The 14,779-nt window shown below is 40.7% G+C and overlaps 1 protein-coding gene across 1 annotated transcript in view; it reads left to right on the top strand.

The window, feature by feature from the left end:
• The window catches only part of alk (ALK receptor tyrosine kinase), a 763,155-nt gene extending 748,376 nt beyond the window's left edge, over window positions 1–14,779 (top strand). The window contains exons 26-29 of the mRNA XM_028439062.1: window positions 4,054–4,155; window positions 5,396–5,530; window positions 8,730–8,820; window positions 12,606–14,779. Of these exons, the coding sequence (XP_028294863.1) occupies window positions 4,054–4,155; window positions 5,396–5,530; window positions 8,730–8,820; window positions 12,606–13,571 (1,294 nt within the window). The 3' untranslated portion in view covers window positions 13,572–14,779. The remainder of the gene's footprint in view (window positions 1–4,053; window positions 4,156–5,395; window positions 5,531–8,729; window positions 8,821–12,605) is intronic.

Below are 14,779 nucleotides of genomic sequence, written 5' to 3'. Positions count from 1 at the left end.
TGTTTGGAATATACAACGATTGGTTCCTCACAGGAAGGCATACAGTGTAATGACCATCCACAAGTTTCAATGATTGGGACACCATGTTGATAAACTGGTGATCATCCTTGGACATCTCAATGTCTTCATTTTGTCCAGCATTAGGAAAGTCCTGCTTGAACTGCAGTTGCCAGAGCTCCTCTAGCCTGGCCACCGAGATTCTATTTGCAGTAACTTCTGTCAGTTTGTCTGAGTCCATTTCGCTTCCACCTTTCAGAGGGCCATTCACTGTCCAGCCTAATATTGTTCTCACGGCATACGGTCCATCATCCACGCTGTTAACCACTTGCAATGGCTCCATCGCCTTGGGAACATTTGCTCCAATGAGCAATCCAATCTCTGCTTCTATAGTGGGAAGTTTCACCTCCTTTAGGTGAGGCCAGCTGATAATATCCTCTTGGTGGGGAATATTGTCTTTGGTTACTGGGATGTTATCTTGTGCATATACCTCTGAAAGTTCGATAAACTGCATGCCTTCAAGGCTGCTGATTTCCAGTCCAGTCACAATACAGGTGTTCACCACAGATTCATTTCCCATTGTTCGCAATGAGATGCTTGTATTGCCTCCATGCATGTCAAGCTGACTTATCAGTGTCTCTGTAGCAAAAGTAGCAGAGCTACCAGGGTCCAGAAATGCGTACGTAACCACTATCCTGGTTCCCTTTTGTGCTTTGACACACACTGGAATGATTGATAAAACACAATCATCCTTACCGGCCCCAGTGACGCTGAATGTTTCAGTGGTTTGTACAAGAGCACTTGAGATAGATTGTTGTTCGCAACTTTGTATCAGTGATTCTTCTTGTGAATCTTTGTGTAGCAATGTGGGATGCAGTCGAGAGCATTCTTGACATTGGATCTTTTCTTAACAGCTACTACTCATGGGACCATGTTTTAAACATGCGAAACACAGACCTTTGCTTTTCAAAAAGTCAATCTTATCTTTATGTGACTTGCTCTTGAGTTTTCTGCAGACCGTGAGGTTGTGTTGCTCGCCTTTGCAAAAGACACAAGGTTTACTGTTTGCGTCCACAGTTAAAGGTTTCGGTGTCATTGTTACCTGTTTGTCACTATCTGTATTGTCTCTGTTTTCAGTTCTGGGGGGCACAAGGCTGTTGTGAATACCTTCTTGGGTTTGAATGTTTGAGAATATTGGGGTTTTGGTTTCTGTCGAACTTGATCTTTTATGCTTGTGGTAGTTTCTAAGTTTCCATACAGCGGATGTAACATATATTTAACTTGTTTGGTGACAAAGTCAACCAAGTCTTGGAAACTTGCTCTTTTCTTTGTCTTTTCTTGTATGTCACAAGCAGATCTTCTCCAACTTTCTTTAAGCTTGTAAGGAAGCTTGTTAACAAGTGCTTTATGTTAGCTGTGTTGTCCAAGTCTTCCATGTAGCTAATATATTTCATAGTGTTGGAGCAGCCTGTAAGAAACAATGCAAATGCCTGCAATGCAGCCCCATCTTCTGACCTGATTGTTTGCCAATCCAAGGCCTTCTTTATGTAGGCTTCTGCTATCTTGTAGTCGTCACCAAAAAATTCCTTTAGCATTTGTTTGCCTTTAGCATAACCAGTTGATGGTTCCATGTGAAAACAGCTCTTAACCAACTCCTGTGGTTGGCCACTTGTGTACTGCAGCAAAAATTCCAGGCGGTCACGATCATCATCAGTGCGGCCTTCAACATCGTGTTCGATAGATCTAATAAAGGATTTATACTCAAGTGGGTCTCCCTTGAATATTGGAATGTAGAGATCAGGAAGTAGTGATGCTTTGTGATTCTTCACAAGGTATTCTGTGATATTGGCTTGCTGAGAGATGGCTTTGCATAAATTATCAAGCACTGGTTCATTATTGACTTCGACTTTCTGAGCGGGTGATGTTCTTATAGCTGTGGCTGACTGTTCGTAGTGTTCATCGTTGGCTGCGGAGTAATCAAGTAATGGTGGTTGAAAGACATTCATCACTTCTGTTTTACCAATCTGTGCATCGGTAACAAAAACACTGTCCGCTTGTGTGTATTCATATTTTTGCAAAACTTCCATTTTTGCATCTGACTCAGCGAGAGCAGTCTCCATAGCATGCATTTCTTTTCTGGCTTTTATTGCTGCTTCCATTCTTTTTTGTTCGGCTTCAAACTCTGCTTCGCGGCATTTTTCTTCTGCTTGCAGTAAAACCTCTCTGCATCTTTTTTGTGCATGCCAATCTGCTTCTTCCTTTTCTATGGCCAACTTCTCCCTTAAAGCTTTAGCCTTTGCCTGTAATGCTGCACAATCCATTTCTGCCTTCATTCTGATTGAGGAAGATGATGATGACACACTTCCAGATTGTGATCCTAGTCTACTTCTCCATTTAGTGGTCACTTTTGAAGATGTAGACTTAATATCTTCTGCCTGCTCAATGCGTTTCATGACCTCTTTCATCCATTCCTCACATTTCCAGAAGAAATCATTCATTGACTTAATTTTAGGATCAAACATATTCTTCTTATTTTCCAAGAATTCTTCCTCTGCCATAAATTGTTGCAAACTAAAATTTAGGTCAGAAAACTTGCTGAAACCGGTGAAGTCGACACGTAAGTTATTTTTTACAATGTCCACATTGTCATCATCTTCCATTAATTGCTCAATTTGTTTTTCCATGCTTGTTATTTGAGATAGCTTGTGCCTACGTGCATGAACTTGTTTAGTCTTGTGCTCTTCAACAGCCTTTTCAGTCATTTTTACTTTTCGTTTTTCACTGTCCTGATCCTCCATAACTAGTGAAAGTTCCACACTTATTCAGTAGAAATGACGGTTGAAGAATGATCCTTTAACATACTGTACGTGTTCCCACTTCTGTCCTCATAAGAGCAGCAAAAAGCACACACAAACACACACACAGCAATGCGGGCTGGTGTGCTGCGTGCAGCTGGCTGAAAGTCCGTGGCAGAGTAAGAAAGATGCAACTTACAGCGTGTTTTCCTCCCAAATTATCCGTGAAATCCTTGAAAAGTTGGTTAATTCCTTCATCCGTTTCCATGCAGAGCAAGTCTTTTGACTAATAATGTAGGTGTCCACTGAGTGCAGCCTTAGTTTGACGCTCGTATAAAAAATACACAGGACCACGTAGTAAAGTTTAAATGTTTACTTGAAGAAAAACAGCAACAGGTTAATCCACAAAAGCAAAATGAGAGAGCTAAGAGAGAGAGAGGTAAAAAGACTGTGTGGCTCCACTCTCATCCGATTTTAACTAACACCACGTTGACTCCACACGCCCCTCCCACTCCCAGACCATTCAACCAAAATTATTTCTAACAACCATAAAATTAGAACAATAAGCAATATGGCTCCTACACTCACCTTTACTCAGAAATCAACATTAATCCAAAATACATATGATTTTTCAATCTGTCATTTATGCCAGATATAGGCCTACATAACGTTTATAGGCATACACACGTACAACTGCACAAAGCGTTCCTAGGTGAATGAATTATGTTGAATAAAACATAATGTAACTAAAATTGTCTCTGATCCCTTTTTCTGTTTTACATCAGTTATAATCTGATAATATGGTTGTATATCATAAGATATGAGTTTTATATTATTTAAAGTTGTTCAAGGCACATTATTGAATTGGTAATTTACATGATCTGCGTCCTTCTTTAGCCTTCCTGTGTGTCCGTGAACGCTTGGATGAGGGTGTTCCTATAAATGTTGTCACAGCAAGGAATTGTGGGTCAACATTATCTGGTCTCCTTTGGTAAAGGATGCATCCAAGGCTAAAGGAGGATATAAAGGAAGCATTGAGCCTCCCTTCCTTCACTTTCAGAGAAATGGAACTCTCTGGGAGTTTACAAAAAGTGGATAGGAAAGGAGATAGGAGGGACTATTTGGATGTAGTCCCTGTGTAGCAAACATGTAGTGAAGGTACATTATTTCTGCCTGATTAGAGCCTTTATATTATTACGATTAACGTGTGTGTGTGTGTGCGTGTGCGTGTGCGTGTGCGTGTGCGTGTGTGTGTGTGTAGGGCGAGTTACTACAGAAAAGGTGGGCGTGCCATGCTGCCAGTGAAGTGGATGCCACCTGAAGCTTTCATGGAGGGAATCTTTACTTCTAAAACAGACACATGGTAAGATTCTCTGATTCTTCTCACACTTTCACAGATTTTGCATGAAGATGTCCTAATCCACATGTTTCAGTGGTCATCTATATATTTCTCCTTTTCATCCCTTATCTTATTCTCTAAATGTCTATTTTTCAGAATTTATGTCAGAATCTAGGATGTAATTGTACTTTTATGTTGAACTTGATCAGATGAGAAGTGAGTTCATATTTAGTTTTATTTTTTTATGGGTTTATATAATGAATGTGTCATTTAAAAGAACTCGTAAAATGATTGCAAACAATAACCTATGATGTTACCTATTGACAACCGTATGGATGGAGGCCTTTTGCCAGTGTGCAAAAGTGAAAGTTTGACTTTTTCTCTTATTTATAATGTCTTTGCAGAACTAAGTCCGTTTAAAATGTACAGCTGTCACATTTTGAAAGATATGTTCCTTTTGTTATTGTATCGTCCTAGCTCAGAGCACTCCTGGATGATGCCTTCCAAGCATGCTTTGGCTTCACAGGACCAATCATTAACATTATTGTGAAAACCAGTCCAATGTAGGGCTGGGCAAAGTCTAAAGAGAGAGACAATTCTGGATTTATTTTGCTGACAAAAAATGTCACACAGACACATTTTTTAACAAAAATGTGCCACTTTTGGCATTTTCACCAGTAAGGGACAGCACGTGTGAGTGAGTTCTGTCGTGTGGCTAATTTTGGGGAAGGTCTGGGTTAGGATGCACTCAGCAATCATGTCACTGAGCTTTACATGTTTTGAGAAGTAGCGAAAGCAGACTCCTAAAATGAGTATTTTAATACAAAATAAGCTATAAATCATGTATTTTAGAAATATGGAAACATTTTAAAGGACACTGTTTACTGTACAATATTAAATACTTGTGTGATGTGATTTGTACTGTGTGAATGTACAAATCAAAACATGGTAAAAAATATATATATATATAGATCTCGATTAAGGCGATATTGTCATTTTCTATATTGCCAAAATAGAAAACTCTATATATCTTGATTCACGATATATTGGCCAGCTCTAGTACAATGTCTACTTTACTTTACACAATTTGCTTCCAATCCAATGCTGCCTATGGGCCAGAGATAAAAATTGGTCAAAAACACTGAGCATTTGAAACGACAAATGAGTTACATCAGTAGTATTGTTGTAGTTGCTTGTCTTGACTTCAATAAACATCTCTGTTGGATCGACTTGTACTCATTACTTTTTCTCGTTCTGTCCTGAGGTCCTTTGGAGTTTTGCTTTGGGAAATTTTCTCATTGGGCTACATGCCGTACCCAAGCCGCAGCAACCAAGAAGTGTTGGAGTTTGTGACCAATGGGGGAAGAATGGACCCTCCCAAAAACTGCCCAGGCCCAGTGTAAGAGCAAACCTCATCTCACTAACACCTAGTTATAGTAAAACTGAAATCCATACATCACATTCATTAAACCCTTAATCACAAGTGCATACTTCACATCAGGGTTGGGTCAATCACATTTTTAAATTACAATTATGTCTTCAATTATCCATGTTCAATGACAACACATTTATGATTATGATATTTTTGATGATGCGTACGCACTGAACACAGAACAGAGTCGACGCCAGACAAAATTCAACGGGGTTCATTCCTGGAGTTATTCTATATATACATATGTTTGCTATTTAAAAACACTGCACCAAACAGCAGATGAAAGCCTATATAAATATGGAGGCTTTTTTTGAATGGGTGGGTCCACAACCTCGATACCAAACGGCTCCACAATGATTATCATTTGGTCTTTGCTAGGGTGAGTGTTTGTTCTTATATTATTATGTGTTAAGATGCTAGCAGCTAGCAGTAATGGCTATAATGTAAACAAACATGAAAACATTTTAACAACAACGTTAGCCTGACAGTCATGGATACATGTGATTTGTTTGTCACATACATATGTATACTACTACTGAATAGTACTTTATGACATGTAGTCAAATAGCATTAGGGTGTTCAGCTTTATGTGCACAGTGCATCAGCAGACTCTGCTCCTCCTGACCACAGATGTAGGTTTCAAATCCACTTTTTAAGGCTTTGTTCTGTGAGTTTTTTACATTTCTCACCTGTGTGAACGACAATCTTCGGTACTCTTAAGCTACTTCACTTCCTGCCCTCCATCTGAATCTTGCGCTCTCGCGATGCAGCAATGTGACGTCACATGAAAGCAAGCTATTGGTTGTGCTGCTTCCAGTGATGTATATTATGGTACAGTTTTTATCAAATCATATTTCAGCTAGCTTGTGTTGTTGTCAGGGTCTGTGAAATCTGCCTTACCCCCAATTTCCACTGGATGCGGCGCCACTGCGTTACGTCACCGCCGCGCCACCAGAGCTGATAGGTTTCCACTTTAGTCTGTGTTCATTTCCACCGGTGCCCTCCACCAGATATACGCAGGGCTTCTATTTGTGGTGGACACCGGAGCACGTCACATCAATCAGCACAGAGCAAATGAAGCTTAACAGGAAATTAAGTACATATTCCGCAAATAAAATATCGGGTTATTTTTTCAAAATAAAACACTTCAGATTATATTTCAAGTAACTACATCACCAAAACGTTATAATCTTTAAAAGAAAAATCACATTCACTATATTGATTCCTCTCATACTGTAACTACACTGTAAACTGCAGCAACTTTGATTTAGTTCATGTTGTACTGGTGCAGTTTTATCTCTTCTCTGTTGGCTGTTGATAAAATATGTTGCTATGACAAATCCAGAGAGTCCAATTTTCTTGTTCTCTTTCGTTAGGAACACTGACCTGTTTATTGTTGCGTTTATAACACATACATTTAGCTGTATTCTCGTGCAATTACATAAATATTGTGAGAACTGCTCTGTCTCGTGACGTCACAGTCGTCCAACCGGAGTGCACTGTGGCGCACTCAAAACGCAACCGGTGGGGATTACCGGACGGCGGACAGCGGAGCAATCGGTGCCGTGGCGCAGCGGAGACGTATCCAGTGGAAACCCCCAGTAAGGCCTTCAGAATCAACAGAGCGGGCTCCCGTGCGCTGTCAGTGAATGGACAGTCAGTTGCGATAGCCAATCAGATCTCGTCGAGTATCATAAACTTTGTCCCAGGGCTCCCACTGTAGAATGGGAAGAGTGGGGTGGGGGGCACAGTAGACCAGCAGGGGGGCATGGCCTGCGAATGCCCCCCCATGACGCTGACACTGACACAGAAGTATCCAGACAAAGAAGCACACACAGAATGCTGTGATACTGACATGTAAACGAGTTGTGACCGAGAAGATATGAAATAAATGATTGATTCCAGTGTGACGTCCACACCAATGCACTGCTTTCATGTTTGCCTTTTAATCTGAAGGGAGTCATGGGGAGCTGATGGAAAGCCTTAAACCCATTTTCTAATCACACTTTATTTTTCACTCCCCCTTCAACATCCTGCCTTTAATGTAAACTCCATTATATCACATGTTTTCCTTTCTGGCTGTACTTTGTCCAATTATTTCACTGCTTTATCCTTTATTACTGTTGATTTATCATTGTTCTATTAAAACAAACACAGCTGTATTAAGTTTTCTGAAGATGTTTTTTCAAGCTGCACAGCAGGAAACTGGAACTAAGAGAGCAACTAAACAGACGGATAAGTCCACAAATAAACCCAATATCAGAGGCTGTCCTGTCCTTCAGTGATATAGTTACGAAGCATATCTGCACCAATAAATCTTTTTTTTTTTTTTGTTTGTTTTTGTTTTTGGCATTTGTGAAAGTTACAGATTAGTACATGTGAATATTTAACTAACTTTTAATTTTATATCCTAAAATTGATTTTACCGAACTTCTCATCTTTCTGTAAAGGAAGGAATCTCTGTCTGTCTGTCTGTCTGTCTGTCTGTGTGTCTGTGTGTGTGTGTGTGTGTGTGTGTGTGTGCGTGCGTGCGTGCGTGCGTGCGTGCGTGCGTGTGTGTGTTCCTCAAATATATCTGCGGATCAGGATCAGACTGCCATGAGACTTTCAACATGGCTGCTGCTTGGTTCAATGGTGTGCAACATCGGATTTGTTTGGATTGCAATGATACTGTTCATAAATTATTTCATAAATGCCGTTGTCCACTGTCCACCTCCCCCGTCTGCTCACCTACTACTTAAACTCCCAGATTCTATAGCAATACATACTTCCCACAGGCACTGCACTACACAATTAAATTAAATTAATTAAATTAAATTAAATTAAACTGGGCTTTAAGCCTTTATTCGTCATGTATATATGTTGTTACACATATATATTGAAATTTGTCCTCTGCAATTTAATCCATCCCTGTTGGCAGCCATTTTGCAGTGCCTGGGGAACTGTTCGGGGTTAAGGGATTTGCTCAACATCCCACAGTGATGGCCTAGGTGAGGCTTGAACCGGGAATCCTCATTACAAGGCCACCATCCTTAACCACTAGGCCACCATTTAAACATGATGTGACATGTGCAAAGACAATGAAAGTAATCAGTTATATTTTATTCCTTGGGATGCTTTGTTAAAAGCTTGGTCTTTGTGTTTGTCTCTCCGTGCACGTGTTTAGGTACCGTGTAATGACCCAAAGTTGGCAGCACCAGCCTGAGGACAGGCCCAACTTCTCAACCATTCTGGAGAGAGTTGACTACTGTTTACAGGTGAGGAGCAGTGACGTGCCGTCAGGGTAGGCAAGGTAGGCAGTGCCTACCCAAGGGTGAATTGATATTGTGATTTTTTTTTTTTATTATAATTTTTTTATTATTTTTTAATTATCATATAATTATAAATTATTTATTTTTCCATTTCCAATAGCCTACAGTACCTATAAGTTTGAAAGTGTCTGCATTTTGTGCGTTCCATAGCCCAAATTACTAAACAGCGCTATTTCCTGGAACAGCTGCACAGTCTTTTTTTTTTCACTCCGCTGTAAGGCAGAGGGAGGCCACGCCCCCTCCCAAAGGCACGTTGCTCTTCTGCCTCCGTTCTCATTGCGTGTTTTTACGTGTTTGCGCATGCGCAGTCCCCAAGATGACAACCATTGACAAAATTCAGATGTTCGAATCTGTTAGTAACACGGGAAAAAAGAGATTTTTAAACTTTTTAGACCGACAACAACATGTAAGATGGAGACGATTCAACAGTGAAGATACTAGAATTAATATAAACATTATTATAGACGCACACAGTTTGCTGAATGCTTGACTATGTGTGTGTTGAGAAGTGGATACAAACACACCGCACCGGTCAGTCGCGGTGATCAGTCTGGGGTGTGCGTGCGTGTGTGTGTGTGTATGTGTGTGGCCGCTAATGATTGCTGAACTGAAAGCATTTTAAAGTGTTCAGACCTAAGTGTCTGTAACTCAGAGGACGTCTGACCACCTGTAATAGATCAGCTCACAGAGCTCTGACAGGTAGTGACTAACATGTGTCTGACTCACGTTAGACAGTTAAAAAAAATTAAAAGCTCACTCACAAAAATTGTGCAAATGATACATCTCAACAGCAGCTTCATGTTTGAATGTATTGTATTATTTTGGTTGTGTGCCTCATAAATCCTTAGGGTTTAAAGCATCAACTATGACGCCAGTTTCTGAACATTAGGATTTTGCTGTGGGTTTTGACGTACGCACGTTTTTTGGGCGTACGTACCTTTGGTACATGAGGCCCCTGACCTTAATGGAGTTATGAGCATAGTTCGATTGTAAGAATGTAACAATATCTAAATCTTACGGTTCTGTATAATCGCGATTAGTAACCTTACGGTACAATAATTATTGCAATATTGTAGGAAAGCTCACATTTTTACAGGAGGGCAAACAGTTTGCAGCAATGCTAGCAATAACAAAAAATCATGACCATTGTGAAATTGTCTGTTCACCATTTTGACTAATTATTGTTATACTTGTACATTCATGACATTATAAACTAAATACTGCCTACTAACACAGATTGTCTGGATAAAGTGCAAAAGTTCTAATCGAATCATTGGAACATAAAGGCAACACAGGTGTGGAATTAGCCTAGTAACAATAAATAAAATAATAATAATAAAAATACAGCCAAATAAATCAAAGTAGTTCAAACTTCCTTTTTCTGTGTTTAGCTTAATTTGAGGTTTTTCTAGAGAAAGATGAACAAGTCAACATTTAAAGTTAGCACTCGGAGTAACCTCTGAGCATTTAAAGTATCCACTGACCTTTTAAAGCCCTCGTTGTCAACATTTATTCATTTATTCATTTATTTGACAGGTACAATGCAATTCAACATAGATACAAAATAAGTGTGCAGCTGATGTGATGCACATTAAAGTTTTAAAGCTAGTGCCAGTTTACAACTTCTGTCCCTGGTTGGGCCTTTTCTACATTACAGTGGAATACAGTCACTACAATAAAACTCACCCACCCACAATATAAAGTTTATAAAACATTCTCTCACACACACACACACAGCTACTTACAAATGGTTCCAATTGTGGGTTTATTTCAGCCAAAACTATTGCAACAACACATCAGTAGGAAAAAACTAGCCTGTCTCACGACATCTCATCCCACTGTCATAACAACAGAAAACGGTCGTAGCTGTGCGACGTCTCGCATTATTTCTTAAGCCCTTGAGCTGCTCTGAGGAGCTTGGTTGTAAATAATTCCTTTAGAGTTATTTGAACAGAATTGGGTTTACGTCACAGATGACGTTAGCGGTAGTAAATAAAAGTGCGCCATCTTAAAACTTAACTTGTTCTCTCCCTTTTTCTCAAAAGACAAAAACATCTTTATTTCAATACAGGAGTGGTTTATATACCGGTATGGCACAACCAGGGCTTTAAATGACCTTTTTAGATCAGCAGCCAGCATGGTTAGTAGATTCTTAAAGTTACCAGCCAACCAGATTTTTCACCAGACTACATTATGAGCCACAGAATAGATTTAAGCGTTCATGTTTTTTTAAAAATAATTTTTATTTCAGCTGATTGCAGAAATACATTAAAATGGTAAATATACAGTATATATATGTATACATTTAATTTAAGAACAATGTTGTAACAATGCCTGAAAGGTGCATTATGGAACTTTGGGTGTGTGTGAGCATTTTATAAAGTATATTCTCATAACTTAATAAACAAACTTAACTCGGATCAAAATTGGATCCCTGAAACACTGAAGTTAGAAAAAATAGAAGTAATCTAGTACTAACTTCTTTTCAGATGCACTTTTATCTTCATTTTCTCCTGTGTCAGCAGCAGCATTACTTTTTTGCAGTTTACGTTTTTCAACACCCGATAAATATCTCCACGTTTGTTTGTTTGTTTGTTTGTTTGTTTGTTCCTAACTAGTTTTACATCAACATTCTGTCTGACTCCGATAAAAAAAACCAAAACAGTCACGCTAACGTAAGCACGTAGCCAATTGTTGAATGACACGTCACGACATAGCACAATAGGAATAGCACAACCAGCAGTGTTGCCAGATATTACGTTTTAAAGTCTAAACACACACAAAAACACTCATTTCTTGGTGGAAAACAGCCCAATCTGGCAACAATGTTGCAACATTGTTTTTGCAACTTGCTGTTTCAAACAGATGCAGCGGTATTTGTTTCATTCTTCACCAGTCAAAATGGCTAGTAACGCTACAATGTTACCCGCCAAAGTTCATTTTTACCCGCATTTTGCAGGTTGGCGGATGTTGACTTAAAGCCCTGCATACAACTGTCGAGAATCACCATATTACTGTATATCTGTATTATTTTTTTACATTGGATGAACAGCCAAACACACAACAGCTCTTTGACATGGTGAAAACTTTTCTATTACAACGGAAGTCAATACGTTGTTAATGTTGTTTTACCCCAAACAAAAATGGCGACAGGCATTGTCACAACTCACCCAGATGCCCAACTTCCCGAATTGCCTTTTTCCTTTATGGTTTCTTGATGTGGTGAAACCAAAATGTTTCTACACCTCTGACTTGTAGCCGCTGCATCATGTGTAGGTTCTTTAAACTCCTCTGTTTCTACCTCTCTCTGCTGGCTGCCTCCATCCACCATGTTTTCTTTCCCCTCCATGATCGCACTGTCGCACGCCATTGGCTCAACCGCCTGTAACCTATGACGACACCCAAAAGTATTATGGTATTTGTAGTTTACTCTGAAACAGTCCGCCACATCCAACGCAAAACTTTAATTCCAAGTACAACCGCTTCATATTGTATACCATGACCATGATGATATTGAGACACTTGTAATAAAATATCGTGATATTGTCAATACCCCGACATTCCTATCCGATAGCCATGTGTGTGTCAAGGCACTGAGTGACTCTGGTTTCAAATCAATAAGGGTAAAGATTCTGGTAGCTTTGTTGGGTATTAACAATCATTGTAATGGATTTACTGGCTGGGACTTTGAAAAACACTGTATTCCTAATGATTCCTCTCCACCTCTGTAGGACCCTGATGTGATATCTATGCCGTTGCCTGTGGAGTACGGACCAGTTCCTGAGGAGGACCATATACCCGTGTGTTCTGAAGATCTAACTTGTCCTACTGTGCTGGTAAATGCTGTGGTGCCAGATGGGGAGGCCTTACTGCCACCCCCGTCCTATCCATCAGAGGAGAACCAGCGAGGGGCGGAGCCTGCCGGGACCTCAAGCAGCGTATCGGACGCCAAACCATCAACAGCAGCTCAGCCTCCGTTATGTATCCACCAGCAGCCTCATACACAAACCTCTATCGCCATGACAACCACCACTGCCAAAGGACCTAATGCCATCCCCCAGTCCACCACTGAAGGGGGGCACATCAATCTGGCCTTTGCCCAGGGTCACCCTCAGGAGAATGAGGGTCAAACCACCAGTCTGTGGAACCCTACGTACAGTTCATGGTTCCTGCAGCAGCAGAGGAAGCAGAGACTGGGAGGTGTGGGGGGTGGGGGGGGCGCTGCAAGCAGTGGGGCCAGGGTGCCTGGTGAGGGTCAGGAGCAAATGGGCCGGACGGTGGCCGAGGTGGCGGGGGTGCTGGGCCTCCAGCACCAGCAGTTCCAGCAGCACCAACTACAGCTACTGCAGCAGCAGCAGGGTCTGTGCAGGCCACTGCTGCCCCCACCCCTTCCCTCCACCCAGTCACCTTTGCTTCTAGATTCCGCAGCCTTGCCCCCAGTCCCTCTGTACAGACTAAGACGCTTCCCCTGTGGGAACATTGGCTACGGCTACCAGGAGCAGGGCCTCCCTCAGAAGGCCTCACACAGCAACACTAACCCCAGCCCCCAGCCCCACCCTCCTCTGAGGGGAGCCCCAAATCCCACCTCAACTACCCTGAGTCGGGCAGGTATGTCCGAGGACAACCATTCTCTGCTGGTTACCATGCAGGACCCCAGGCTGCCTCGAATGGAGGGCCACAATGCCACCGTGCTTTAGCCTGAAGGTTATGAAGGGAACCACTGTGTTTATCACCTCTACAGCCAACATTATGTTTGATTGCAGAGTTTCAAAAGGACTTTTTTTATCTGAAACAGAGTGTTACAATCCCCTACGGATGCCAAAGCACATCAGAGAACTCAAACAGCCGGGGGGAGATACAATACAGGAAGAAAAACAAAACTAGTTTTACGGATTTTAAAGAAAAAGTATTTTTTCATTGCTGAATGAATTAGGGTTGAATCGACTGTTGAGTTGACAGCACAGGAGGACGTTCAGTGTGTTTGGAACTCCTTCGCCAGGATGATAAATGCAGATTTTGCAAGACTTTTTCCTCACAAACTTTGGTGGGTGGTTGGAATGGAGCGAGGCGTCTACGGCACACAGCCGCACTTGTCAGAACCTACACACAGTTACGTGTTCTATTGAAGAAAAAAAACAAACAAAAAAAACACCTTGTACGATACTATTTTTCAAGTTCACAGGAAGACACACAGGAGACATTTATACATGAAAAAAAGCAAGTGGAAAAACAGTGTTTGTTGATGTCTTGCTTGCCTGCTTGTTTATTTATTCATTTGTTTATTTATTATTTGGAAACAGCTGAATAAATTATTAATGAACATGCTTCTTTACATTCGTCTTACATTTACGGGATTTCACTTACGTTTTTTGTGCTGCAGAAATCAAGTGCTCAACAAGAGCTTTAATGTAATCCGTGATCAGAGAGGGTGGAAGAAACTAAACCCTGTTTCAAGGGAAACATCCCTACAAAGAAAAGAGTTTGTTTGAATCCAAGACCCTCTTTTAACTTCTTTTGTAATTCTGCAGATGAAGCTGGTGAAGTTTTCTTCTTCTTCGATTTTTTTGCAACCTTTCGATTCTTTGTCTCCACACCCCTCTGCTCTTGTCTGGGAAAAAAATCAGTGGATATTGCTGAATCAATCTTAACCTTCAAATCTTTATCTTTATGCATTTCACGTTCTTAAATTTGCATATTTTATCTTTCTTATTACAAGACTGTTGGAGAATATGAATGAGTGAGAAGTTTAAACCCAGGGTCTGTCTCACCCTCACACTGATGTCGTTTCACTTCTGTTACTTAAAATGTATCATTTTCAAGTGTAGGCTGCATTTTGTTTGATTTTGCTAGACCAGTGTTTCTCAAATGGGGGTACGTGTACCCCTAGGGGTATGCAATGGCACTA

Source organism: Gouania willdenowi, chromosome 22 (genome assembly GCF_900634775.1).
Source record: "Gouania willdenowi chromosome 22, fGouWil2.1, whole genome shotgun sequence".
Taxonomy (NCBI): domain Eukaryota; kingdom Metazoa; phylum Chordata; class Actinopteri; order Blenniiformes; family Gobiesocidae; genus Gouania; species Gouania willdenowi.
The sequence above is the reverse complement of the archived record's forward strand: the minus strand, read 5'-3'. Positions and strand labels throughout refer to the sequence as shown.